At 38.0% G+C, this 27154-nt stretch overlaps 2 protein-coding genes across 3 annotated transcripts; both read right to left on the bottom strand.

Moving 5' to 3' along the window:
- Window positions 1-3374: 3374 nt before the first annotated feature.
- CLEC9A (C-type lectin domain containing 9A) lies at window positions 3375-15048 on the bottom strand. 2 transcript variants are annotated; one of them, XM_089920274.1, is made up of 6 exons: window positions 14840-15048; window positions 13229-13309; window positions 8389-8568; window positions 6386-6537; window positions 5118-5239; window positions 3375-4458 (listed from the first exon to the last, which is right to left on the bottom strand). In XM_089920274.1, exons 1-6 carry the CDS (start codon window positions 14928-14930, stop codon window positions 4326-4328), a joined length of 759 nt encoding a protein of 252 aa, XP_089776400.1. In that variant the 5' UTR covers window positions 14931-15048; the 3' UTR covers window positions 3375-4325. The 2 variants fall into 2 exon arrangements, with proteins under 2 accessions (XP_089776400.1, XP_022433258.1); XM_022577550.3 differs by having other exon boundaries at window positions 8389-8535; window positions 14840-15044.
- A 1971-nt stretch (window positions 15049-17019) lies between these two features.
- On the bottom strand, window positions 17020-26496 carry CLEC1B (C-type lectin domain family 1 member B). The gene is made up of 6 exons (XM_022577541.2): window positions 26294-26496; window positions 25575-25673; window positions 24043-24156; window positions 23729-23880; window positions 21403-21509; window positions 17020-19534 (listed from the first exon to the last, which is right to left on the bottom strand). The coding sequence occupies exons 1-6, from the start codon at window positions 26355-26357 to the stop codon at window positions 19390-19392; spliced, it is 681 nt and encodes a 226-aa protein (XP_022433249.1). The 5' UTR covers window positions 26358-26496; the 3' UTR covers window positions 17020-19389.
- Between the last annotated feature and the right edge of the window lie 658 nt (window positions 26497-27154).

Raw genomic sequence — 27154 nt, 5'->3', positions numbered from 1 at the left:
TTGGTGGGTTTAGAAAGGACTTGTGCTTTGGGGAAAAATTCCAACGTACAGATGCTCTTCAAAATGTGAGAGCAATCAGTGTTGTGGTTGTGTGTGCCTTATTGAGAGTTTGTGGGGACTCTACAAGAGTGCTGATTATTTCATTATTTGAGAAAAATAAGAAATCTTGGAGAGGCATGCTGTCTTCAAGAGGATGGTTTTAACATTTTAAATCTTTTGAGGCACGTTTATAACATCAATGTGTGGCTAAAGATGAGTCAACCGAATTGTGATAGGGTGAGTTATCCAATCAGGTCATGGCAAGTGAAAGAGACACTGTGACATCTGCATACACAGCTGGCTTCTGTACAGGTGCCCCTAGCTCAGGGCAATATGCACGCACATAACAGAAATCATTGCAGATAACACCATCACAGCCACTGACTTCATCGACTTAGAGATAAATCAATTTTAGGGGTTTAACACTAGAAAGGCTAATCTATTATCATTCTTTGTTTTTCAACAGTGGAAACTAGGATGCTTCAGTTTTATTTTCAGTAAACATCTATCTCATGGTGAAATGACATTGAATTAGCAAATACATGATAAAGGGGAGATGTTTGTATTTATTCCTGCAAGACTGTGTCACTTATCAATCGTTGCTTGTAGATTTCTTCCTTAAGAATTTTCCCTTCAATTTTCTGTTAATTAGTTAGGAAATTTCTTCAGCATTGAACAAATTTTACAAAAAGAACTGCATTTGTGGCCATAAAATGAAGTTTTAGATCCCGTATTGTAATTTATTATCTGGCAAATCCCTTCACTTCACAAAACTTATTTCATCAAGTATAAAGTAGACATATTTACAGTTTCCTCAGGGTGTTCTTGTTGGCTGAAATGAGGTACATGTGGAATTAGTTTCATAATCTACATTGCAATGTAAAACGTAAGGGACATTAAAAATATGTAGAAAAGCAGAGGAGGGATTTAGTTTTTAAAAGTAGGGAAGCGAAAGCAAGCATAAACCATCTTCTTCAGAGACCTATATTCGTGAACAAATTATAGAGAGGCCCCTACACTGGGGGCCTGTGGATGTTACTAAATATTTTCCATGGCGGGTGCAGGTATTTAATGAACGTGGTTGATATAATAAGCACATAACGAGAGACAGGGATTAGACCTTTAGTTAAGCAATTAAGTGTTCTTTAAGCCTTGTTACTGCAGCAAGAAAATATGGTTAATCTGAGAAAGTCAAATGATTTTGTGAACTAAGTACAATTGAGGTGGCACACATTCAGTTTTGACCCCCGGCATCTTACGTGACTGCGGACTGGTTCAGGGCTGGATGACGGGTGTCTCTTTAAATGTCATTGCTTTAACAAGTCTAGCTGCCTGGTTAGTGGGTGATAATTAGTGTTTTCTCTCCAGATCTGCAGTCTAAGGGAAAGTGTCACTTTAGATGGTGAGGAAGGAAAAATAACAGCATGTATCTGACGTTTGTTATTCTTTTTTTTTTGCGGTATGCGGGTCTCTCACTGTCACGGCCTCTCCCGTTGCGGAGCACAGGCTCCGGACGCGCAGGCTCAGCGGCCAGGGCTCACGGGCTCAGCCACTCCGCGGCATGTGGGATCTTCCCGGACCGGGAGCACGAACCCGTGTCCCCTGCATCGGCAGGCGGATTCTCAACCACTGCGCCACCAGGGAAGCCCTGACGTTTGTTATTCTTGAGCTGATTCCTCTCCATCTTTGCCCTCAACCTCCTCATCTACCTAATAAAATCCACAGTACTGATCACGACATAAGCAAATATTTCAGAAGAACGGAAAGGAGTATGGCACAGGATTCACGCCACAAACTTGTTTTTTTTAATTTTAAGAATAGGCAATAACCATAATATGACTTTCTGAGAACAATTTTCCGTCGAGAATCAGACAGGGTAGCACCCCGTGAATGGGTTTTCCAACATGAGAAAACTTTTGTTCTTCTAGGCTCTTGTGTGTTTAGGTAATTCTGAAGAAACTGGGGTGGGGGGGGAATGTTAAATGAGGAACGAGGCCTTTCCTGGTAGATCCGAGTTCTCCAGGGTACACAATGAGCTATTTCTTTTCCTGAGGATATTAACCAGCTCTTAAAATTTATCAACAGGAAACAGGTCAGGGGTCTTGTAACAGCAGGAAATGTGAGAAGTGTGCTGGGAGCTTTTACTTTAGAGATAGTAGCAGATTGTGAAATACATAGAAAGGTCTAGAAGGTTGCCTCAGGGTTGCCCTCAATATTTGGGAGTCGAATACTTTCTAATGGAATTCTTGCAGTTTTCGAAGAATACAAAAAGCTGCATAATCTGATTTCAAGTGTACATAACTTCTTTTATTCATTGTATGAATAGATTTTTAGAATCTAATGATACTTATTATTATTCTACCAATATTACCAAAGTTTTTCTTTTCATACATTTAATGTCCTTTGGATAGAGCATGTTAAAAAAGCCTCTTTACATTTATAGGACAGGGTTTTATTTTTCCTATCCTTTCCCTTTTTAAAAACTAAGCCAGAACTCAGTGAGATGGATCAGATACCCAGTTCATTATTGGTGGGACTAGGATATGAAACTGATTATCCCGGTGTTAAGGTCCAGTCTTTTACCACTGTGTTGAAAAAGGCCTTGCTTTTCTGGGCCAAAAGCAAACGGCAAGGAAAAAATCTCCCACCCGTACCATCTGTGTGGAAAGCAATATTACCACTGAGGAAATCTGTAGAGGCTTATGCCAGCTGCTCTGTAGATAAAACTCGGACTTGTATCACATGCTGGCGGATGACGTCAGCTGTAGGATGTTTGCCTCTGGCTTCATTGTACTTCTTCTGAAAAGAGTTATTAAATGCTTCCTATCCTTTCTCCAAACACAGCTCCATGACAATACTTTGAAGAATCTTGAAGACAAACAGTCTTTGCTACTAAAACTTGCTATTATTTCCCCTTTATTCCAGGTGATTAGATTGAGCTGCCATCTGTAAAAACCAGAGCGGACAATTTATACTGTGTTTTCTTTGCTATTTTCCTTTTCTACGTTCAGCAGAAAACTAGAGAATAATCCCTTTTATTGACATTCCCACCATTTAAGCTCCAAGTCAAGGGCAGATAAAGAAACAAACACAAAAACATGCCCTTCCCATCCCTAAAGGAATGTCTCCTTCAGAGGTCATCTTTTACAATAGGCTTCCAGGTTCACTTAAATGATTTCTTACTGCCTCAGTGAATTAGGTTTTATTTATTTAAGTGGTGTCTTTTTTTTTTTTTTTTTTTTTCGGTACGCGGGCCTCTCACTGTTGTGGCCTCTCCCGTTGCGGAGCACAGGCTCCGGACGCGCAGGCTCAGCGGCCATGGCTCACGGGGCCGAGCCGCTCCGCGGCATGTGGGATCTTCCCGGACCGGGAGCACGAACACGCGTCCCTTGCATCGGCAGGCGGACTCTCAACCACCGCGCCACCAGGGAAGCCCTGAAGCAAGTTCTATTATTGCTTTTCAAGGAGGACATTGAGGCACAGAGAGATGTAGTTAAAAGTGCTGGAGTATTAACCTTGAGGATCCAGATCATGAGTCTTTTGATTTGCGAGTGGTGGGGATGGTCAGTGAGAGGCAGGAAGGAAGCTCGCAGCCCTTCTTTACTGGAGACACGCTGATATTGGCAGCCTGACTATTCCTTCCGCTTACGTGTAGCTCTGGTTGTTCGTCTCTCCAGCAGAATTCTGCAGTCCTAAAAATGGTATTGTCTTACAGGCAGCAGATAGCAGCCTGTCTTCCTTCCAATTTGAAAATCCATATCTCTGTCCTCCCATCCTACTGGTCCAATAACATAATGCCTGGAAACCCAGCAAATGCACAGAAAGATCTGGCAAACAGTGAGTTTAAAAGGTCACATTTATTCATTTATTAAAAACAGTATCAGTCAGCTAAAACTGCATCATCTCCCCAGTGACTTATAGATTTTTCTGTCGAGTTCACAGTCACTCTAAATTAAAAAGAGAGAGAGAGAGGAAGAAAAAAAATGACAAATAGAAATGATTTTTCTTCAGCTTGTTTTCCACTCTTTAGGGTTTTGTCCTCTGTTGCTCTAAACCAATTTTATTCTCGGTAATTAACTTGAACAATGTCAAAGGGACATCTGGAAAATGTTGAGGAATATTACCAAGTGTAAATGCAAGATAGGTTTTGTGTCTCGGGTAGCTGGTTTCACAACCCTTGCACTGGTTTACTTCTGCGCTGACTCTTAAACTCATTGTTACAGGTTTTCCAATGATCTGTTGCAGGTATTACCATAATGGAGCAATCACTTCAAGCAAACTTTCTTTCAGGTAGAAGATCTTAACGCGTATTTCTCACAGATGAAATATTTCCAAGTGCTGCAGTTAGCGGAAGAAAGGCCGTTGTTTCTGAGGTATCCACAGACCTGGTTAGTTGATTGGGGTCCCTGTATTGGTGACCTGGAGGCGCAAGTCAGTGTATCTGAGGTTAGGTGTTGGGCTTACGGGAATGTCCTCTGGGCAATAAAATGAGAGATGTACAGCTTTTTCTTTTGTTTTAATCTGTCACCCTCGCGGTAGTTTTGCCCTTCTTCTTCAATAACAGAACTATTTTCTCTCAATAAAGTATGTAAATATTACTTCAACAAGCAGCATTTAAAAAAAAAAAAAGCTTGAATACAAAAGGATAGGCTCTAATTTGGAATCTCTTTTCTGATTCTTAATTCTCAAAATCCGAAGGCACTGCTGACCAGCCTCCCTAGCTCTTTCTGAAAGCTTACTATGGAAATTGCCTAACAATTACTATAGTCTCTTGCCCTTAGCCCTCTAGCCTTTAAATGATACAAAGGAAATGTACGTGATAATCACGTAGTATTGTTCATTCAGACTCGAATTTTGATGTGAATGTGCCACAGTGTAATGGCAGTGGGGCTGAGACAGAAAATTTAGAAGTCATGTAGCCATTCTTAAATTATCTTGGCTTTGATTCCAACCAGAAGCCTGTGACATTATCATGCTGGTTTTGTCTTCTGGAGGAAACGTAAGGTATAAAATAAAATGAACTTTTGATTTCCCCCCTGTGTCTAATTCTTCTTGGAATGTTTCCCTCAGAGACTTACAGATCAGGGGAAGGAGAGGAGCCGTCTCGCCAAAGCCAAGGTTGGCTGGACCCATCCTGAGACAGTCCCACCCAGTAATCATAGTTTCTTTTGATCTTCCTCAGGCTGCCAGTGATAAAGTCCTATAAGAAACAAGACTTGAACAGTGAACTGAGGATGGGGTGGGGGGTACTACCAGAAAAACCCCAATAAATTACCATGAAATATAAAGTATGGTATTTTGTTTCCACAGAAATAATTAGAATTTGAGAGCTGGAAATAGAGAGAGAGAGAGAGAGGATTTTTAAAAGAAAGGATACCTTTTTCCCTATTGCTAAATGATCAATGTGGTGTTAAGGACTATGGAGAAATTAGGCATCTGGTATCAAAATAGTTTTAACAGATTCAGAATTTGGCATATAGTATATGACTTTCCCAGGATATTTCAATGTGAGAAATAGTTTAGAAGATTCCAAAAGCAACTTAACTGTAGGCATATTTTGTGAGAAGAAATATTTCTAACTTTTGTCACTAAATTTGCACAGAAAAAATAGTGTGAACCCATAATTGTAATAAGTTAGTCCAAGTTGCCTTGGTTTATTACATAGCCTTAACAAATTGTTCTACTATTACTCTTACAAAAATGAATTTTGACTAGTTACTGAATATAGTAGGCATACATTTTTAATAAATTCAGAAATGTGTAACTATGTCTTCTACTTCGCACATAATTTATGGGTAGAATGATTTCAGGGAAACATCTTACTGTTTGCTCGTTAAGATGTTAGTAAACTAGATTTAAGTTCAATTAAACTTTTCATTTAGCAAATGCTTATTTTCATAAATCTCTCCATTTCATGACATCACCTCACTTTTTATACTTCTACTTTTCTTGATAATCACAAAATTGTTATAGCTTATTATACTTCCCTACAGCATTGAAAATAAGACATTTAAAACATACATACACTTATAATGTATGCATATCTTGGAGTGGGTTACCATGTTACAAAACGGTATTTCTCTTACCCTTTCCCCTTTTTGATTAACAAAGGACATAGAACTAACATATTCTCCTTGATTTTTGAATAACCATCTCATTTTTTGTTTCTCCAGTTAAAAGGAAACTAAGCCATGCTAATTCTTACTTTGTGTGTTAAACCTTTTTTTCAACAAATCTACCATTGTTATAGAGTATCAAGGAATTCTGTCTTATGAGAACCAGTCTTTTCTTTTAATGGGTAATATGGTATTTTCAGAATGATGTGAAACCATAAAACAGTGTTTACCATTTCTTCTTTGCTGTCTATTTGTAGAAGCTTAGATCCCTCCTTCAAACAATCCTCTCTACTGGTGTGCCAAATTGTCCAGCTTTCAAAGACACGGTAACAACTTTCTCCATTGCGAATCCAGTTGTCTGGACAAGGGCTGCAGTTATGGGCTTCAAATATAAACATTTTATTAAAGTTATTGTAAAAATATTAGTAGCATATCTTCTCAAAAGAACCCTTGTGTCACTCCCAGTAAAGCAGGACTCTTTAACCCAATGGTTCATATGATGCAGTACTTACCAATTTCAGCTGCTTTGAGGCTGAATACAGTAAGATTTATACAATTATTTCCAAGTGCAGTAGGTCTCTAAGAATTAGTTTAAGATAAAATTAATTTGAGAATATCTATTCCCAAATTGTTCCTCCTCTATAATAATTGATCTGATTATTCTATTTTTAGAAATCTTTCCTCCTTTTAACTTTACATCATTTATAATCTTCATTTGTTTGCTTATTGTTTCATGTCTTTTAATCTTATTGACCCAATTTAATTGGGAATGTACCAAGCATAATAATAAGTACATTCCCAGTTAATTAGGTGAGTAGCATAATAAGCCTCAAGTTGATGTTTACATTCTGAGAGTTAAACATGAAAAATTTTCCACACAGAATGGAGAGAACAAACAATGCACCTTGAGGAATGATTTTAAAATTTGTGGGTGAGGAAAAGTGAACAAAAACACAACTGACCAATATGTTTATTTTAGGACTTTGATATAACTAAGAAGTAAGCCACAGTGTTTAACCAGTTTTACAGAACCTGTGTTAAGAAAGAATGTATTCACAAAAGAAGGATGCTCAAATGTATAAAAGGGGAACCAAAGAGCAGGAATTTGACCAAGTGTTTCTGGCACTGTTTTATAGAGGGAAAGACACTGCCAGATCACTAGTCATTAGAGAAAAGCCTTCTACTTAAGGTCAAAAATGGTTCACTATCAGTTTCCATGGCACAGATGTCAAGTTATTTAAGGCTCTTCGATATCCTTTGTTTGAAATAGACTCTAGTCAGTATCCTGAATATTGTTAAAGTCATAGCATAAGTAGTGTTGAAGTGGCAGTTGAAAGGTTGACAACATGCTGGATTTGCAAGTCTCCAAAATGGATATCGTCACTGATTTAAGGTTGATGGCTCAGAGGTGGGCCTAACTCATGCTTTCAGTAGTCTGTTATATTTTAAAACACTGATGTTTTTTAAACATTTACTTGACAAAATTTCAATTAGAAGGAGCTATGGTAGGTTTTTGACCTCTCTTATTGACAATTACTAAGATGATATCCACTACAGGGAAGTTAATTCTCTAAATTTTATGTATTAGTATTATTAAACACTAGTTAAGTAACCGTAGAGTACTTGACACACTATTAACAAGTAGAAATAGACAGGTTTAAAATGCCTGTAAGGGATGAAAAAGATAAAACCAAAGTCACTTAATAGAATTTTTAAAAATGAGCTGAACGCTGCATTGTTATAATTTTTGTAAGTACCCTGATTTTCAAAATGAATTTTCTGCTTCAAGAGATATCTAAATTTGAATCTAAAGCAAGATCTAAACTAAATAAATTGAGGCATTTGGAGCTCTAATTAAAGATACACGTAAATTTGAATGATTGGATAAAACATAATATGTTGCTTTTTTTGTTGTTTAATCTTACCTACTAATCTCACACATTCCATTTTGACATTTGACTGTATATTTTCCTTATCTGTATTTCTTGGAACCTCAGTATTTTCCACACGCTATTGATATATATATATATATATATATATATATATATATATATATATGAGATTAAACTGAAGAGTAGATCAAAAGTATGTCTCTCCTATTATGAAATCCTGACTATAATTTTACAAAGAATAAAATGTATGTCACTGGTTTTTTGTTGTTGTTGTTGTTGTTTTGAGGAATTGGTGTATACATGTGTATCCACGCAGTGGAAACTGATTTTGTATCAATTACCTGAACTGAAAGACGTCTGCATCAACATTTGGCAATATTTCATCTGCAGGTCATGGTTTCTCTTCCACTGTGTGAAATTGAGCAGTACTCTGTCCTGTTGGATGAGTTTTTCTTGCTGCTTCATTGCAGTAGTGGACACCTGGAACACTTCAAACAATAACAACCATTCCTGATAAAATACTGACATATAACAAAGTAAACCTTCAACATAGACTAAAGAGAACTACACATTACTGATGATATTTGTGATTAAAACCTACAAAGAATGCACAGCAAAAAGTCTCTTTGCCATTCCTGTTTCCTTATTCACCCAATTCCAGTCTCCCAAAGTAGTCAGGTTTGCCAATTTCTTTTTTATTCTTCCAGAGATGTTTTGAACTTTGCATGCAAATGAATATAAAATCTCCTCCTTCCCCTTTACACAAATGGTAACAATCTTTTTACATGGTTTTTCACTTTTTATTTTACCACTTAAAATATATTTTGGACATAATACTGTGTTAGTACATAAAGAGCTTTTTCATTCTTTTGTTATTTAGCATTCTACTGTATGGATATGTCATGATTTATTTTAATAATTCTCTATTTTAGACTATTTGTAATCTTTTGATATTACTGAAGTACTGTAATAAAGAACCTTAGTTATACATAATTTCACACATGTGTAAGTATATTTGTAAGGTACGTTGATGGGTCAAAGTTTTGTGCGTTTAAATTGTATTAGATATTTCCAAATTACCTTCCATGTGTGCCGATGCAAACTGTATAGGAAAAACTCAGTTTTTCCTTCTATAAGCCTTTCTCCTGTGAATCATCTTGACTTTTCTGACACTTCCGGTCACCAAATGTATGGTTTCTCCACCACCATATCCCTCGCCCTTCTCCAAAACACCAGCACAGTGTCCTATAATTTAATTCAATCTGACACTATCTTCTTGGAGAAAGTAACAATCCCACAGGTCAAGGGCTCAGTCCCAAAGATTGCTCCCCCCTTCAGATGCCAATGCAAGTAGTAGGTCCCCAGGTTTCCACAACTTCTGTTTGATTTGGCTACAAATTGGAGGTTCCCGTGACTCCCTCCTGGGTTCAATTAATTTGCTAAGGCAGCTCACTGATAGCGAAATGAGTTACCAGTTTTTTAAGGGTATGATAAAGGGTACAGATGAACACCCAGGTCAAGAGATACATTGGGAGAGGGCTAAAGGGTCCCGAGCTCAAGAGCTTCTGTCCCCATGGAGTTGGAGTTGGGTGTGTCACCCTCCCAGTGTGGATGAGTTTACGAACCTGGAAGCTCTCTGACTCCACACTATTGGGATTTTATGGAGGTTTCCTCACATAAGCATGATCAATTGTTTTTCTTTTTTGTAAATTTACTTTATTTATTTATTTTTGGCTGCATTGGGTCTTCGTTGCTGCGCATGGGCTTTCTCTAGTTGCGGCGAGCGGGGGCTTCTTTTCATTGCAGTGCGCAGGCTTCTCATTGCGGTGGCTTCTCTTGTTGCGGAGCGTAGGCTCTAGGCACGCAGGCTTCAGTAGTTGTGGCGTATGGGCTTCAGTAGTTGTGGCTCGCGGGCTCTAGAGCGCAGGCTCAGTAGTTGTGGCGCACGGGCTTAATTGCTCCGCGGCATGTGGGATCTTCCCAGACCAGGGCTCGAACCCGTGTGCCTTGCATTGGCAGGCAGATTCTTAACCACTGCGCCACCAGGGAAGTCCCATGCATGATCAATTGTTAATGCCATTTCCAGCTCCTCTCCCCTTTCTGGAGGATGGGAGGTGGAGCTGATAATTCTAAGCTTCTAATCATGGTGTGGTCTTGCTGGTGACCAGCCTCCATACAGGAGCCTATCCACAGTCACCTCATCAGAACAAAAGATGTTCCTAGTGCTCTTATCACTTAGGAATTTACAAGCGTTTCAGGAGCCCTGTGTCAGGGACCTGGTCAAACACAATTATTAGAACGAGAGATGTTCCTAGTGCTCTTGTCACAGCAGAGTAGAGGGGAGAGACACTAATGTATATCTTCTATTATCTCATACAAATGTTCTCTCAATTTCATTTGAATTTGCATGTATCTTTTTATGTTTGATGTTGAAACTCTTTTCACACATGTATAAATAAAGGTCAGTTGTATTTTCTTTTCAATGAAGTGTATAATTATATCCTTTGTAATTTTTTTCATTGGGTTTCTAGTCTAATATATGTGGTCCTTATTGTGCCATGAGAATTAATTTGGGCTGGCCTGGAATCAGCATGAGCAGTGTTTCTAAAATTCCTACATGACACTGATCTCCGGACAAGGCATGAAACATACAGGTTAATAGTGTAGCTTTGTTATCATGGGTATGAGGATTTGGGGGGCCAGATTATACTATCTTGTCAGCATTGTTCATTGATGACATACGATTGATGATTTGTCCCTGGTTACAAAGAGACCCTGAGAAGGCTCTGCTGTTGAGGCTAGTTACCTCTCAGGAATATGTCAGGTGGTCAGCAAGACTTCATTTTGGGCTCCCAGGTACCAAGGTGTCTTGTGTACCCGTCAGTGGTTCCTGATCCAAGAGAGAAATTGTGTTGTGAAAGGACACTTACATGGAGAGGAAGAGGTGCCTGTTGGAACCTGGTCTTTCCAGACACTTTTGTAATACACATCCTTTTTTTTTTTTTTTTGCGATACGCGGGCCTCTCACTCTTGTGGCCTCTCCCGCTGCGGAACACAGGCTCCGGACGCGCAGGCTCAGCGGCCATGGCTCACGGGCCCAGCCGCTCCGCGGCCTATGGGATCCTTCCAGACTGGGGCACGAACCTGTGTCCCCTGCATCGGCAGGCGGACTCTCAACCACTGCGCCACCAGGGAAGCCCCACATCCTTCCTTTAATGCCTTCCCCTGCCCCTCCTCCGCCTTCATCTCCACTTCCTCCTTCTACTCCTTCCTCTGGCTTCTTGGTATCCCATAGTGTGGAGGTATCATTTTTTAATTAAGTGGTCCCTTACTGATAGGCAATTGCATTTTTTTCAATCTTTTTTGTTTTTCTTCCTATTGCTACACGTGCAGGTTTATCAATAGGAAAACTTTCCAGAAGTGGGATTTCTAGATCAAAATTAATTCATTCAGTTTAAGATAACCCAGAGTTTGTTAAAAACATGATTGTCATGGTTGATCTTAACGGATTTCATAAACTAGACAGAGAAGAAAACAAAATTCTGTGCCCATCAGAAAGCAAGACTTTTGAGGACATAAAAGTGTACAGTATGATTTTATCAGCATCCTTAGTATGTACTATGTGCTTTTTGGCTATATAATAACTGATGATTGGAGACTACAGGTTTATTTTTATGTATAAAACAAATTCTACATTCCATTCACTTGACAATATTGTTTCAAGATGTTGCACCTTCAGTTATTTTGCTTTAAATTGAAACTGTTCTCTGTACTTCAAGTTTCTTTCATCTTTTTACCCCAAGTAGTTAATATTTATAAAATAACACTGAAATTCGTTATACAGAATGGATACCTGAACCATATCTTTTGATATTTGCAATGTCAGTTAAATATGTATTCTTGCAGTTAGAATGGAACTTGGCAATATTTCATTAAGAGTCCCCAGTTTTTACAGAAAAAACTGGATTATTATATGTTAATTGACTTGTATGGTAGTTCTCTTCCAACTCTGCAAATCTGCTTCCAGTATATATGTTTGATAAACAGGTATTTAATTGTGAATTTCTTTTTAAAATGGACTAGTATTATATATATATAAATATATATAGTATATTACCTATACTATATATATTTATATTTATGTGTATTTTAATAAAGTACAGAGGGAGGATAAGGTGAGATAAGGGAAGTTCTGGCATTTATGCTGGGCTGTGAAATTTTGTTTGAGGAGATAGACAAGGTAACAATTACTTCTTGAGAGCCTAGAAATTATTAAAACATTCCTCTCTGAACCGCCAGGAAAATAAGATCATAGCTAACATGAACAAGGTCAAGTTTCCTGTACTTTGTGGAAGCAAACCTTGTACTCTTCTCCTCTTCATTTCAGAACTCCTAATTCTCCTTTGCCAGCTAATTCCTCCTAGACAGAAAAATGATTTGCCAAGGTATACAAGAAATAAGACTTATCCAGGCAATAGCCTTCCTCTCTGTCTTGCTAAGCATATTTCTCAGTGCTAGCATGAGTGATAATGAAGGGTCTTAGTCCTGTTTCTGGAACCTGCAGTTCTGTAATTGTTACATTTTATAAAAAATTCATTTGCTAGATATAGAAACATGTCTCCAGTTTGGACTACAAAGAATAAAGAAATGTGGTTAAATATTGGCTCAAACAAAGTTCTCACATTTACCTTAAACATACTAACTGGTACCTCATCAAATATAAAGTGAAAAACTCATATTAAAATAATTGTATAAGTCAAATTTAGAACAAATGTATATTAGAAAAGGAAGAGCCTATACTGAAAACTTACAAATTGCAAGCTTTGGCATACTAACATGACTCATAAATTGAATCATGATATAAGCAATTATTTGCATCATTTTCGCCAACAGACCTATGGTATTAGATTTGAGTTAAATAACATGCAATTGAACATTAAAAGTTATCATTAGCCTCCGAGTGCTTAGAGAGTTATATCAAATAAATGTCCCATAACTTAAATAAGGAAGCCATTATCTTATATCATTTATGTCATTTAGATGTTTCTAATTGATTTGTCTATCCATTTATAAATTATGAAGTTCCAGTTCCACGACATACGTACATATAATTGTATATAACACTACATGAAGTATGTAACCTATCTATAGATTACTTTGAAGATATCCTTTTGTACTTACACTTGACACCCAAGAAAATGGAGGTTGCTAATGAGCCTATGCAGAAGATACATAAAACCACCGTCACAAGACACCATGTTCCTAAACAAGGAATAGAGACAATGAAATTGAATTAGAGAAAGTAGAGGAAAGAGGTGGGTCAGGATAGGACTACACTGAGTAAACTAAGCAGTTAACATTAGACATTCCTTCTAGAGAATCACCGAGGCCTTGTAACTGTGTGTAACAAGAAAAGGTGAACTCAAACTCTTGGAAATGCAAGTCATAACTTGGAATACACTGGATTTGGAAAAATGCCAAATTGAACAGTTTTAATAGTATACTTCTCTTATCCTTATATAACACCACAAACTTAGTAACTAGTTAGATGTATTCTCTTCCAACAATCTTTGAGAGATGATGGCAAGCCAGGCAGCAGGATTTAGTTTTTGAGAGCAAAGAGGCTGTCTCCAATCTCATCTCCTGTCAGTGTCACTTGAGCATGATTGGTTCAAAGGTATTTCCCTTTAAACGTACGATTTTGGATGAGGGCAATTTTTTAAGGTAATTTTGCAACTATTCAGGAAAGGAAAATGAATGTGTGATTTGTTATATCCTTAATGCTAGTTACAGGAAAATGTATAAAATTTATCTTCGGATAATGTCGTAGGCTGAATAACAGCTTTGCCTGAAATGCCTATGTCCTAATCTCTGGAACCAGTAAGTGTTACCTTACGTGGAAAAGGAGATTTTAAAGGTATAATTAAGTTAAGGATCTTGGGATGGGGAGATTATCCTGTTTTACCTGGGCACTTATAAGTGAGATTTACATTAGAGGGACAGACTGCCATATGATGGAGGAAGCAGAGAGACATTTGAAAATGTGCTACTGTCTTTTGAAGATGGAAAAGGAGTCACAAGCTGAGGAAAGCAAGAAATGCAGCTCTAGAAACTGGAGAAGACAGGGCATGGGTTGCCCCCTAGAGCCTCTCTAGGGAAGGTAGCCCCATGACACCTTGGTTTCAGCCCAGCAGAACCTGTTTCGGACTTCTGATCTCTAGAACTATAAGAAAATAAATTTGTATTGTATTAAGCCCCTAAGTCTGTGGTACTATATTACCTAAACAATAGGAGACTAATACGAATATTAAATTATAAAGACAGAACTGATCCAGGCTGATGGGTGTTTGCCAGTTTTTTCAACCTACGTTTTCTCTTTTACTTCTTAGTATTTATCAGATAATGTGCAGGGTGTTTTTACGTGGGAACTAAAATTACACAAAATATATGATTTCTTTCACTTATTTTCCAAATCCAGGAATTCATTGTCTTTCCAGAGAGAGGAGAGAGAGAGAGAGAGAGAGAGAGAACCAATGTAATACATATTTGTCAAGTCCATTTCTCTTTTCCTTTTTCATTTTTATTTCTTCTCCGTTTCATTTCATTTTTAATGTTATGCATGTTATAATACTATTGTATATTATGCAATATTATGCATCATATTATCCATATTATACTACTCTTAAGTGGGTTATCTCAGATTAGAAAAATCACCTTGGGCTCCTCATAGAACAGGAAAAAAGAAAACCCATAAACCACAAGGTCTTGGTCTAAATAAGTAGAACTGGTTACCTGAATTTTTGGTGGAAGACAGATGTTTCTGGTAAGGGTTTGGTGTTGGATTATCCCACTGAAGAGAGGTGTATGTTTCTTCCTCCTGCATGTCTGAGGTGCTTTGATAGGTAAGGGGGTCCACATGAGAAGCTGAGACAAATAACTCCTTTTGTAGTCAGGAGCAGATTAATGGAAGAACTGAAATTAGCTACCTTTTCACACCAGTGGGGAAATATGTTTGAGTTTAAGGAATAGAATAGATGCATCTTCATCCAGAAAGTAGAAGTTTAAGCCAAAGCGTAACTTGGTAAAAAAGGAAGTGAGAAAGAGACTGAACTCAAAATGGTCAATGATAGAATAGGTTATTGCTCTGGTTTCTACAACGTAGCAGATGTTGCAGGTGATAGCACTGGATTACTGTTAAAATGAAAAGGCCAGAAGTGCAGGGAATGAGCTTACATTTGGTTTAGGGTGTGAAGTGTGGGAATGACCTTGATGGCAAAGATACGAGGATAGCTCACATTGGGCCAACCAGCGTGGAAGGAGTTGTAGATCACTGTACATGCTTAAACAAGAAAACTGGGAAGGGATTTCATCTCTCAAATAAATTTACACATTGTATTATCTGGGGTGATGCAGTTGCTGTGACAAGTAAACCTCAAAATATCAGTCGTTTAACACAAAGTTTATTTCTCGCTCACGTAACATTTTAGCTCCAGTAATACTGGTTAGTGGGTAGTTTTCCTCCAAATGCAACCCTGCTCCTTCTATTTTGTGGGTGGTTGGAATGTCATACTTCTAGCCAATGGAAAGAAAAGGAGAAGATGGCATATCCACAATTGTTTCTTAAAAGCCGTAACCTTGAATTATCATGTATGACATTCACATCCACTAATAGTGCCCTGTTTGGATCTACAGTTTGGTCCTGATAAGCCTAATTTTTGCCTGGCTAGCAAACTTTCTACAATAGTTTCACTCTAGAAGGGAAGCATGAATTATTTAGTGGATAGAGGGCTGTTTCTGCCACATCCTGTGACTACAGCATTGGTATTGAGAAATTTGATACTTTTTTTTTTTTTTTTTTTTTTTTTGCGGTACGCAGGCCTCTCACTGTTGCGGCCTCTCCCGTTGCAGAGCACAGGCTCCCGACGCGCAGGCTCAGCAGCCATGGCTCACGGACCCAGCCGCTCCACGGCATGTGGGATCTTCCCGGACCAGGGCACGAACCCGTGTCCCCTGCATCGGCAGGTGGACTCTCAACCACTGCGCCACCAGGGAAGCCCGAGAAATTTGATACTTTAATCATCATTCATATATTGGCCATTTGTCCTTACGGCCAAAAGTAGTGTCTCAGTAATTTACAGTCTGCAAATCCCAAGGGGGCATCTGAGGGCATTTAACAAAGACGGTTTTATAAAGATTGGGGAAGGATTAAGGAAACCAGAAAGGGGTTGTGAAATATGCATTGGGGAACGATTATCACACCCAGGCCTGAAGGGTTAAGGGGAGGGTAATTATTGGAACTTTGTGACCTATCTGAAAGGGCCATGGCCTAAGATACAGAACATGAAGGCTTTGCCAAACCAGGGTGTGGTAGGCGACAGCCAGTGGCATAAACACCCGGACCGTTCTCCCCTTTCACCCCCCTGATCACTGCTAGTACCTCCCAACAGAGGAATTAACTGGAAGCCAGTGGCCAAGTTTGCCCAGATATTGCTGTACCTTGGAGTTCTGCGTCCCAAGACATAGGATGGGGCCAAGAGGATCTCAAGAGGCAAATGGAGAATATCCAGCAAATTCTCCAAATATGCCATATGATTTTTAAGTGACCTGAGATTCTGACAGAGAAAATAATGTGACTTAACTCCCTATAGCCTTTACATTGAAATGATTTCTATCGAGGTGAAGAAGAGGAAGAAACAACAAGCACAACAAATATGCATTAAGAGCAATGTCAGGAAGAATGCAGGAACCGAAATTCAGTGGTTGCCATTAATTTCCAGGGGCTCTCAAATTTTATCAGCACTAAATATAATGCTCAGAAAGATCTAGGTTTCCCCAATATAGTATGCTCTCTGATAAATTTCTTTGGGGGAAACATTGGGCTCTCCCAGCCAAAGATTAGTATGTCACTTGTATGACGTTTAATGTTTTTAATCATACTATCTTATTTATTGTTCATTATATTCCAAGCACCGTTTCAAAGGCCTTTTACATGAATTATTTTGAATCTCAAAATAGCTCTGTGACATAGTTACTATTATTAGTGTGTTGTAACAAAATTGCAAATTGAGGCATGGAGAAGTCAAACTATTTTCCCAAGTTCACTTACCTGTGCTACTAAAGTCTATGCTATTCTGATTTTATGTATAAGATGCTTTTGATATGAGTATCAGAAAAAAAGAATCTTTGTAGGTACAGTTTGATTGGTTTACATTTTTTAATTGCACTTTTGCCATCCACTACAATATTATTCTTTAAAATTCAGTCATGAATAGCGATATAAAATGTATGCTTTTCCATTTGGGGGAGATAAAACACTAAATTTCAGAGCTATGGCTGATTTTTGGACAGTTTTCTGAATTATTAGTTCCAATTTGGTTTCTCTAAATAAACAAGTAAAAACAGGAAAATAATGGCATTATACCCCAAAAGCCAAGATCTCAACACATTTGAAGTGGAAACAGAATCTATAGTATTTCTATTATTTTTCCTCAGTGCCCTCTCTTGCCGCCCCTCCCGTGCCAAATCTGCTTGTTTATTGATAGTCTAAAACAAAATCGATTCAAGTGTCTTTGGGTGTCAGTGCACAAAGCTATAAAAGTTATACATATTCATTGAGTATTAATTATATGCTTGGTACTCTGCTCAATGCCTTACATAATTATATTAAATAATCCTCACAATTACTTTATGAGTAAGGTAATAATATTAAACTCATTTCATAGATGAAGAAACTGAGTTTTAAAGAGACTAACCAATTTACCAAAAGCCAGATAAGGAGTAAGTTCCAAAGTAACATTTCTCGAAATGTATTGAAGGATACTTGTATCAGAAGCAAGTCAGGGTGCTTATTACAAACATAGTCTGTCTCCTCAGCCTTCCCACTGAGTACCATAAGTATTTGTGTTTGAACATCTGCATGTTTTTTGGTTTGTTTGTTTGGGTTTTTTTCGTTTTTTTTTTTTTTGCGGTACGCGGGCCTCTCACTGTTGTGGCCTCTCCCGCTGCGGAGCACAGGCTCCCGACGCGCAGGCTCAGCGGCCATGGCTCACGGGCCCAGCCGCTCGGCGGCATGTGGGATCTTCCCAGACCGAGGCACGAACCCGTGTCCCCTGCATCGGCAGGCGGACTCTCAACCACTGCGCCACCGGGGAAGCCCCTAACTGCATGTTTTAACAAGCACCTCAATTGAGATGTTTGAGAATCATGTTTATAAATTTTATTGCCACGAATTTAAGGAGAAAGAGTACCTTCAGGGAAGCTGTGAAAAGAAATGAAAATTTTGCCTATTATCCTGTTAAAGGGTGCCTCTCCACATATCTATAAATACTGCATGAGTTACTCAGCAAAAGCCAAACATAGAGCTGTCAGGAAAAGAACTATTTAAAGCATTTTTGCTTGCTGTTCCACTAGCGTGTGCAACTTGTTAAAAAGCATTTACTCATTTTCAAACCCCGTCAGTTTTCTTGCAAACTTTATTTTCCTTCTCTTGGACAGAAAATTACTGCTCTTCAGTCTGACCATAGGGGGACCTGGAATAGAAATTATATCTGTATAGTGTTTTACTGATTGCTGTGCTTTCTAGTGAACTGTCTCACACAAAGAGAAGCAAATATCTTTCTGTTTCCTATGAGCCAGGAGCTGTGCTTGCTGGCATAGAATAGAAAATAAGAAAGTCATGGGGTTTGCTTTCATGGAGTTTCTGATATAATTAATACTTTGAAGTTTTTATTTTAGGTTGTGGAACTGTGAGGTATATAAGACAGGTGTTATCCTATTTTAAATATTAGAAAATGGAAGTTAAGGGGCAACATGATTGAGCCATGGTTGTACTTGAGTGATCATGCCATCTAAATTATTCTACTGACTCCAAGTTTAGTATACTTTCCACTACCTTATGCTGTCTTTCAAACTTAGATATTTTGCATAGTCTCAGACTTAGATATTTTGCACAGCTTAAGTCATTTAAGCGCTAACCTTTCTTGTTTCAATGTAAAATGTATATGTTTATGTCTGAAGATGCAGTGAATCATAGCATGTTGAGATAATTAGGAATGGAAGACAAGAAGAATGAAAATTAATGGAAATTAATTAATGGAGCCATTGGGAAACCATCAGCTCATAGACTGGTTTCTGGATGTATAAAGAAGGCACTAAGTTATTCCTCAGTATAAAGGGTTATATAAAGAAGGAACTAAGTGGTGTTGGTAGGAAAGATAATGTAAAGATCACTGTAAGGGGAATAAAGGGAAAAATAAGCAATTCTATGGCTAGTGACTCCTTCATCCAGATCTCTTATTGTACCATCGATCACTTGTCTGTGACATGCTGTGCTTGCCTTTGCATTAAAGCAGTTGGTCCACCTTTGCCATGCCTGCCTTCCTTTCACACATTAAATAATGTTTGTTCTCACAGAAGGTAGGGTGAATTTTCCCATTATGAAAATAAGCACAATTCATATTTTCTGTTGCAGTTCCAGAAAGCTTGAACCTGTGAATGGAAAAGGTAGAATGAGTTCCTTTGAAAGCTAAATAAACAATCAACAATCAAACTCTGTGTATAGTATTTTGTTACATAAAGTGGAGATAAGAAGTACGAGGCAAAAAATTAAAAAGCAACATTCAGATCATTGAGAAACTTCCAATCTGCTTGGGGGTATAAAGTATGTACATTTGAATAGCTCAGTAGCAACTTAATATGGCATAAGATTAAGCAGAAGTGAACAGTAGGTACAGTAGGAGCCCAGAGGAAAGGATGGATGGGTATCTGAAATAATGAGAAAGGCTTTACCTTTTCCTCTTTCCATGGAAGATCATGCTTTAGTTCTGCCTTGAAGGAAGGGTAGGATTTAGATAAACAGAGAGGAGCCCTGTAGGACAAGTAGCTGCACAGGTTGGAAATGAACTCAAGGAAAAATAAGTTGATTAAAAATTTTTGAAATGAGGATTTATGTTATAGGGCAGCTGGATACAAGACTGTATTGTAATTGCTTGTTATATTTCCTGCTACAGTGCTATGACAAGAGGACGAAGAATGTATATTTATTCATTCATTTGCAAATATCTATGGGATATCTACTAGGAGCCAAAGTTGTTTTATGTGCTGATGACAGAGTGGTAAACAAAGACAAGGTCCTTTCTACTGGGGAACTTACATTATAATGAGAGAAAGTTGGTAAGAAGCCAACAAATAAGTAGAAAATTTCAGAGAGTGGTAAGAGTCATGATGAAACAGACAGTGTGATATGATAGACTCAAGTGCATGTGGTGGAGGGAGGCTAGGTTAGTTTGGGTAATTAAAGCTGGTCTCATTGAGGAAGTGATGATTAAACAGACTTGAGTGACAAAGGGGAGTCCTTCATAGAGTTCTGGAGGCAGAGCTTTCTAGAAGGGAAGAGCAAGTGCAAAAAGCCCTAAGACCTCAAATCATGTTTGATTCATTGAAAGAACAGAGGGATCACCAGCGTGCCTGTACTATTGTGAATGAGGCAACAAATGATAAGAATAAAACCCAGGCCTATGAAGAAGCTTGCTTGTACTCATAATATTCTTGACTCCTACCCATAGTAAATGCTTAATAAATATCTGTTGAATAAATTAATCAGAACTTTATGTAATGATCAGATTGTATAAATTTTTAGTTATAAATTTAAATTTTAACTGGAGAGACATTGCACAAGATTAACAAAAGGTGATTAGAGATTGGAAAACCATATTAAGTAACCCAATGTAATTGGTCCCTTTGCCTGGATTGTCTGTAGAAGGCTACAGACAAATGGCACGAGCTCAAACTGGGGCCGATTCTGGTCTGGTTCTTTCCAGCTGAGGTCTGAGGCTCCCTTTTGACATGAACATTAGAATCACCTTGTGACTGATAATGTGCCTGATTCTTGGATACCCCTAAGGTAAAAGACGAGGTAAAATGACACTGAAAAGTCAAAAGAAGCCTCAAAGTAATCACTTTCAACCATAAAATAATGAGGATGATAATTTTGTTCTGAAAATACGTGAAGAGAATCAGATCAAGCTAAGAAAACAAAACAAAACAAAACTACATACATAGAATGTTCCAGTGGTGAAGTTAAGGGTAGAAATGAATGGGAAAAAAGTATCAGGAATAGCGGTGGATTGCGACTTAGATAAAAAGCAGAGGAATGGGAGAGTAGGAAAGTAGAATCTTATTACAAGTGCTCTCTTGTTAGGATTATGGTGTAAGTGACTCAGCCAATGCTTATGTAACACACAGTAAAACACAGAGCCACCTCCCAACTTTTAAGTAACCTGTACTCAAGAGGGTAGAAGACCTCAGGACTCAAAATTCCTAGTTGTGCCTTGTATTCTGAGCATCCAATAACTTACAAATTTTTGGAGGGAACTGAGCCGTCTTCCCACATCCAGACATCACTGGATTTCTGGCGGGACAATCCAACCCAACGAATTAATCCAGTCCTGCTACTGATGTATTGCTATTGCAAACACAAGTAAATATAATGGTCAGAGTGTTTCTACAGTTCTTGTAATGGCATAAAGGCAAAGCTTCATGATAAGACGCTGGACATAAAAAGTGGATTATATGTCTATATTAATACTAATTAATTATATTTGATATTTAGAATTGTTCCAAGTTCACTTGTTTTTGCATAAAAATACTTGCAGGATACAGGGAAAACTGTAAGCAAGATAGATAATATTCTAATATCCCTATGTGTTTATCTTCCATCAATTGAAGGTTAGAATCCCAAATAAAGTATCAAATATGGCTCTTAAATGAAATAAGTGGTAAACAGCTAGAGAAGGAAAACGAAAAGAAATACATTGTTGATGAAACTTTATATTCCCTAGAATTAAGCTCTACTCGCTTTGGTTTCATTGCTTAGCTTGCCTACAGAATCTTGCATACAGGAATATTCATTTATTTTAGTTGACTGGGTAAAAGAGAGTTATACAATGTCTTTCTCAAAGGAATTTACAAATGACGTGCATCTACTTTTTCCTACTTTGAAATTATCACTATTTACTATACTATATACTATACTTGTTTATTTTGTTCTTTGCCTATTGCTCCAACTGGAATAAAGTTCCATGAATTTAGGAATTTTTGTAGGTTTTATTAACACATAGGTTCAGGTCCTGGAATAGTTCCATCACATATCTGTTGAATTAATGGATGAATAAATCAGTCAATCAATCTATCTATGGGTAGCAGAATTAAAAAGAGGTCAAATGTTCACGTACTCACATACCTCCCGGAAAAAACAAGTGAGGACACATTCTTGGCAAATAAAAAATGACTTGAGCATCTTGGCAGACATGTGAGACACAAACTGGCATTCCATAAGAGATGTTCTTAAAGCTTGATCTACCTGTCACCTTTCTGTTGATTTATGTTTTTTTTTTAAAGTACATCCATATTGTATATTTCCCTATAGGACCTGACAGATACAGTCTACCTGAAATTTAACTATTTTTTATTTCTCAAAAAATTACATGACTTCCTCTTTTAGTTGTTCATCTCCAACATGATATCAACCTAGAGTAATAAGATTCAAGACTTGTTTAGTCTCCAATTAATCTCTTTGTAATAGAATTGAGATTTCAAAGCAGGTACTCTCTTATTTTGCCTGATTTGAAAGAAGTTAATTTATCTGAATATCTTCTCTAAGAGTCTGAGCCACAAAAAAAAGTATATGGTACAGCAAGTTAGAATAACAGGACACCCAAATAAGCGTGAACATCACTGGGCTGATTTCCTCATGTCCAGTCCACTACTGGTTACTTCAGCTCTCAGTAAGGTACAAGTCAATTTTGCTGATTACCTATAGCAGTTCTGTAGAAAATGGCTTGCCTGAATATTTGAATTCTATTGAATTTCTGTCTGCATAGAGCCCGAATCCTGATCTTCTATTCCAATTTATATTTGCATTTATTTTAATATGCAAAAATGTGAATAATTACTATATTAGAAATTGTAGGATAAGTACAATAAATAATTTCTGCCTTTTAAAAAATATACGTTTGGACAAACTGTTATTGGGTAGAAGGGAGACTCCAAGGCTTTGTTCCTGGCTTGCTCCCAGGATTTATGAAAAAGCAAAGCTACATTCAATAATATAGAGAGAGTGCAGTAGTGGATGTGAATGTACATTGCTTGAAAAGAGAGCTTTTGTTAGAAGCTGTCAAAAAGGGAAATATAGAAGAGGAGACATGTTTAATAAAAAATTTTCAACTGAAATCCTGTGTGTTGTGCAAATAAGATTGTGCCCCAAACTACATCTGGGAGGGCCTATGAAAAGATAGAGTTTGCCTCATGGTTCGTTCAAAGTGTCAGCAATTTAGCAAAAACTGAGAAGGCATGTAATGTTGGGATAACACTGATATTTATATTTTCCAGTCATATTGAGTTTCTTTATACTTTCAGATCCTGTTTTGAATTAATAAACAGAGTTAAGGAAGCCAAGAAATTATCTTAACTCTTGTTGCAGAGGTAAGACCAGAACTCAAAGTTTCATTCGTTCTATTTCAGCACTTTCTACTCTCAAATGTAATTTTTACTGAGCTTAATAAGGTTCTGAGATTAGCACAAACTGCAAGACATAAAAATGTAAAAAAAAAAAAAAAGGCAAGTGTTTCATTTGAGATTTCTCTCCTTATGACTCTAAAATATTTGACATAGAAATATTCTTACCAGTGTGTCCTTCCTGGTGATCTTCAGAAGAGTAGCATTTACATCAGCACAATACTTCTTACTGTCTTTCCATGTCAAGTTGTGCCTGAAGAATCCATAGCAACTGTCTCCATAATATCTCCAGTGTATGTCACATGGGCTGCATTTATGGCCTTAAGGAGAATCCAAGCATAGGATCCCTTTCATTCTGAAAGGATGGGCTTACTTTTTTCTCATATTCAATGTTTCCTGAAGATCTCAAGATTCCTGACAGATAGCATCACAAAAATACTCCAGAGTTAGGGGAGATGAAAAGACTAGCAAATCATACTTACTTTCCTTTTGTCCTGATTGTTGTAGTAAATCTTGGCAGAACTTCCTCGCTAATTGTTTCAGAGTTCCTGAGAGATGTTCATTCTCAGCTTGTAGGTAGTTTTGCTGCGTGACAACTAGATGTAAAAATTAGATAATAATTTGTAATTAGGGTAATAAGGAGTGATGCAAAAAAAAAAAGTCCTCTCAATGAACTTTATGTTCATCAGAGTTGTCAATCTATGAAGTGTTTACTAGATACATTATGAGTAAAAGAGTGCTGAAAGGGGATCAGGGTAAAGAGGTTATAAAGAAAACATTGTGTCAGGCAGAATGACAACCGAGAGTTCTCCAAAACAATAGGTGAACTATTTGAAGGAGATGACCACAAGTAAGAACATGCCTTAATCAAATCGCATGCCCAAAGCAGCTGTTTTGACCTTTCCTTGAATGCAGATTTCTAAGCACATTTCACAGAGGTGAATGACCTCTGCTATTATGTTTTCTGTGTAATGCCAGAATATCCATTCACTTAAAAAATACATATTGAGGGCTTCCCTGGTGGCGCAGTGGTTGAGAGTCCGCCTGCCGATGCAGGGGACGCGGGTTCGTGCCCCGGTCCGGGAAGATCCCACATGCCGCGGAGCGGCTGGGCCCGTGAGCCATGGCCGCTGAGCCTTCGCATCTGGAGCCTGTGCTCCGCAGCGGGAAGGGCCACAGCGGTGAGAGGCCCGCGTACCGCAAACTTAGAAAAAAAAAAAATACATATTGAGGACTTCCCTGGTGGTCCACTGGTTAAGACTCCGTGATCCCACTTCAGGGGGCACGGGTTCGATCCCTGGTTGGGGAACTAAGATCCTACATGCCCTGTGGCGTGGCAAAAAACAAAACAAAACAAAACAAAAAAGTATTGATTTGTTGTGCTCGAAGTACTGTGATATTCAGGTAAATCAAAGTAGTGGATGAAAAGTTCTAAAATATCTTATGAAAAAATAAACAAGTATCTGAACAAGCAACAATTATACAGATGATAATGTGACGTTGGAGGCCTTTTAGATGTATAGGAAGAAAAAATATTTATCAATTAGGTGGGATATGTATTGTCTCAGTGGAAGTAAATACATTCATCTTAAAAAATGGGAAGGAGGACATTTTAGGAAGCGGGGACAGAATCAGCAAAATCTCAGGCAGGGGGACATAGGATTTATTTGTGAAACAGAAAACTCCAGAGTTGGCTGGATCTTAAGATGCACAGAATAGGGAGGAAAAAAGGAAAGTTTCAAAAGATAGTGTGGATCTATACTAAGGAAGATCTTAAAGACCAGCTTAAAATTCTTCAACAGTCATTTTTAATTAATTTTAAAAACCTAAAAGGTAATTTTAATCAAAAGATAAAGTTCAGAGTTCTCCTTTATTGAGAATATCCTGGCAGCTATGTATAGGATAATTGCAGTAGCGACGAATAGATAGTGACAGTTAAGCTTCATGGCATACACCAGGACACTTACGTATTGCCTTCCTCAGATCAAGTCATTGGCAATAAGTCAATACTTACACATAATCCCCAGAGCCACCAGCCCAACAGCTATCCCCATGCACAAGATCAGCAGAATCAAAGCCATCACACGCCACAAAGAGGAGGAAGCAGGGTCACCTGTGGACATACAATAAAGATGTTAGGCGGCAGGCAGTATGGCATAGTTTTGGGGGACAGCTTCACCCCCATCCCCTGCCCTCTCAGGATTGTCCAAGTGATATAAACAGCTTCTCGGGCCCATCTTGCCTTTGCTCCCTTGGTAATCACCAGCAGTAAACACAACCCACTCCATCCCCACTCCCACCGGACTTCTCTCTGAGTCAAAATGTAACTAGCAGCTAAGGTCTTCTGTGTTTGTGTTTGTGTTTGTTTTATTTTGTGCTCACTCCTCTAAATAATGGTGTTTATAAGCTACAACTGTGGAATCACACCCACTTGCTGACATCTTAGAAAGTGGAGTTTTCCAACATTTTCTCCTCTTATCCCTTAGATTTCTATTCCCTCCAGCATTTAAATCTATAAGCCTTAATGTAATGTGCCTGCTTGTATCATTTGTTGTTTATATTCTAAATAACATATGTAGCCCATGTACATACCACTCAAATGATGTAGGGAAAGAAGGTCATTCAGGAAAACAAAACAACACTATGTATGCTATCACTAGTAGAAAAAAGGAAACTAGGGTGGATCCATTTCAACAGTTAATTTCCAAGTTGCTGCCTCTTGGGCATTCTTACCTGAAGTGAGAGCTGGTTTTTGAGTTTTAATATTTAAGGTGACGTATCCATCTTCATCCTGCATGGCTTCCCTTGGAATGAAAGTTAACTCAGCATTCAATGACTTTGCAAAATGTAGTGTCCACCCTTATGATTTCAATGTCTACCCGTCTGTGACCCTCCTCTCTCTGGTAAGGTGGAGACGTATGAGTTGGGGCACATGATTTTTTGTTTTTTGTTTCTTTCCAGGAAACCCTTTAATAGCTGCTCAGATATACATGGACCTTGAACACCAAAACACAAAAATAATAACTTGTGGTAAACGAGTAGATATGGCATTTGTTTCCTGTCTCCTTAACTTCCACTCTGACAGTTCCATCGTGTACATCCTTTCAAAGAACAGAAGTTCATGTTTCATCGTAACCTTGGCAGAGTCTAAATCATGTTGTTTAAATGAACTTATTTCTGATGAAAACTCACGGATAACACATCAACAGATACAGAGTCTATCTCGTCGTGGTGTAAGAGTCTGATATAATTTGATCTAAGATGAGCTATATTAGATGTTTCATGGTCTTGTGTTAGAAGGTCTAATTATGACCTAGAATTCATCCAACTTCTTGCATGTCTTGCAAATCAAAGGTTTTTTTTTTAGAGTAATTCATCCATCCATTTATTTGATCGCATTAAGTTGAAAAACTGAACAAGCTGACATTTTAAGTAATGAGTCAAGGATATTCAAATTATATTATACTCTTTAGCCTCTGCAAATCAAAGGTTTAAAAAAGTTGAGAACTCCACATGAAGCAGGATTTATATGGCTTAGGTTTAGGCATCAAAGGAAAACAATCTAATAAAGTGAAATAATACAAAGTTAATGTC

Source organism: Delphinapterus leucas, chromosome 11, assembly GCF_059928025.1.
Source record: "Delphinapterus leucas isolate spDelLeu-1000000601 "Yukka" chromosome 11, BTC_Dleu_Yukka2, whole genome shotgun sequence".
In the NCBI taxonomy this organism is placed as follows: domain Eukaryota; kingdom Metazoa; phylum Chordata; class Mammalia; order Artiodactyla; family Monodontidae; genus Delphinapterus; species Delphinapterus leucas.
This window is presented reverse-complemented; position numbering and strand designations above follow the sequence as displayed.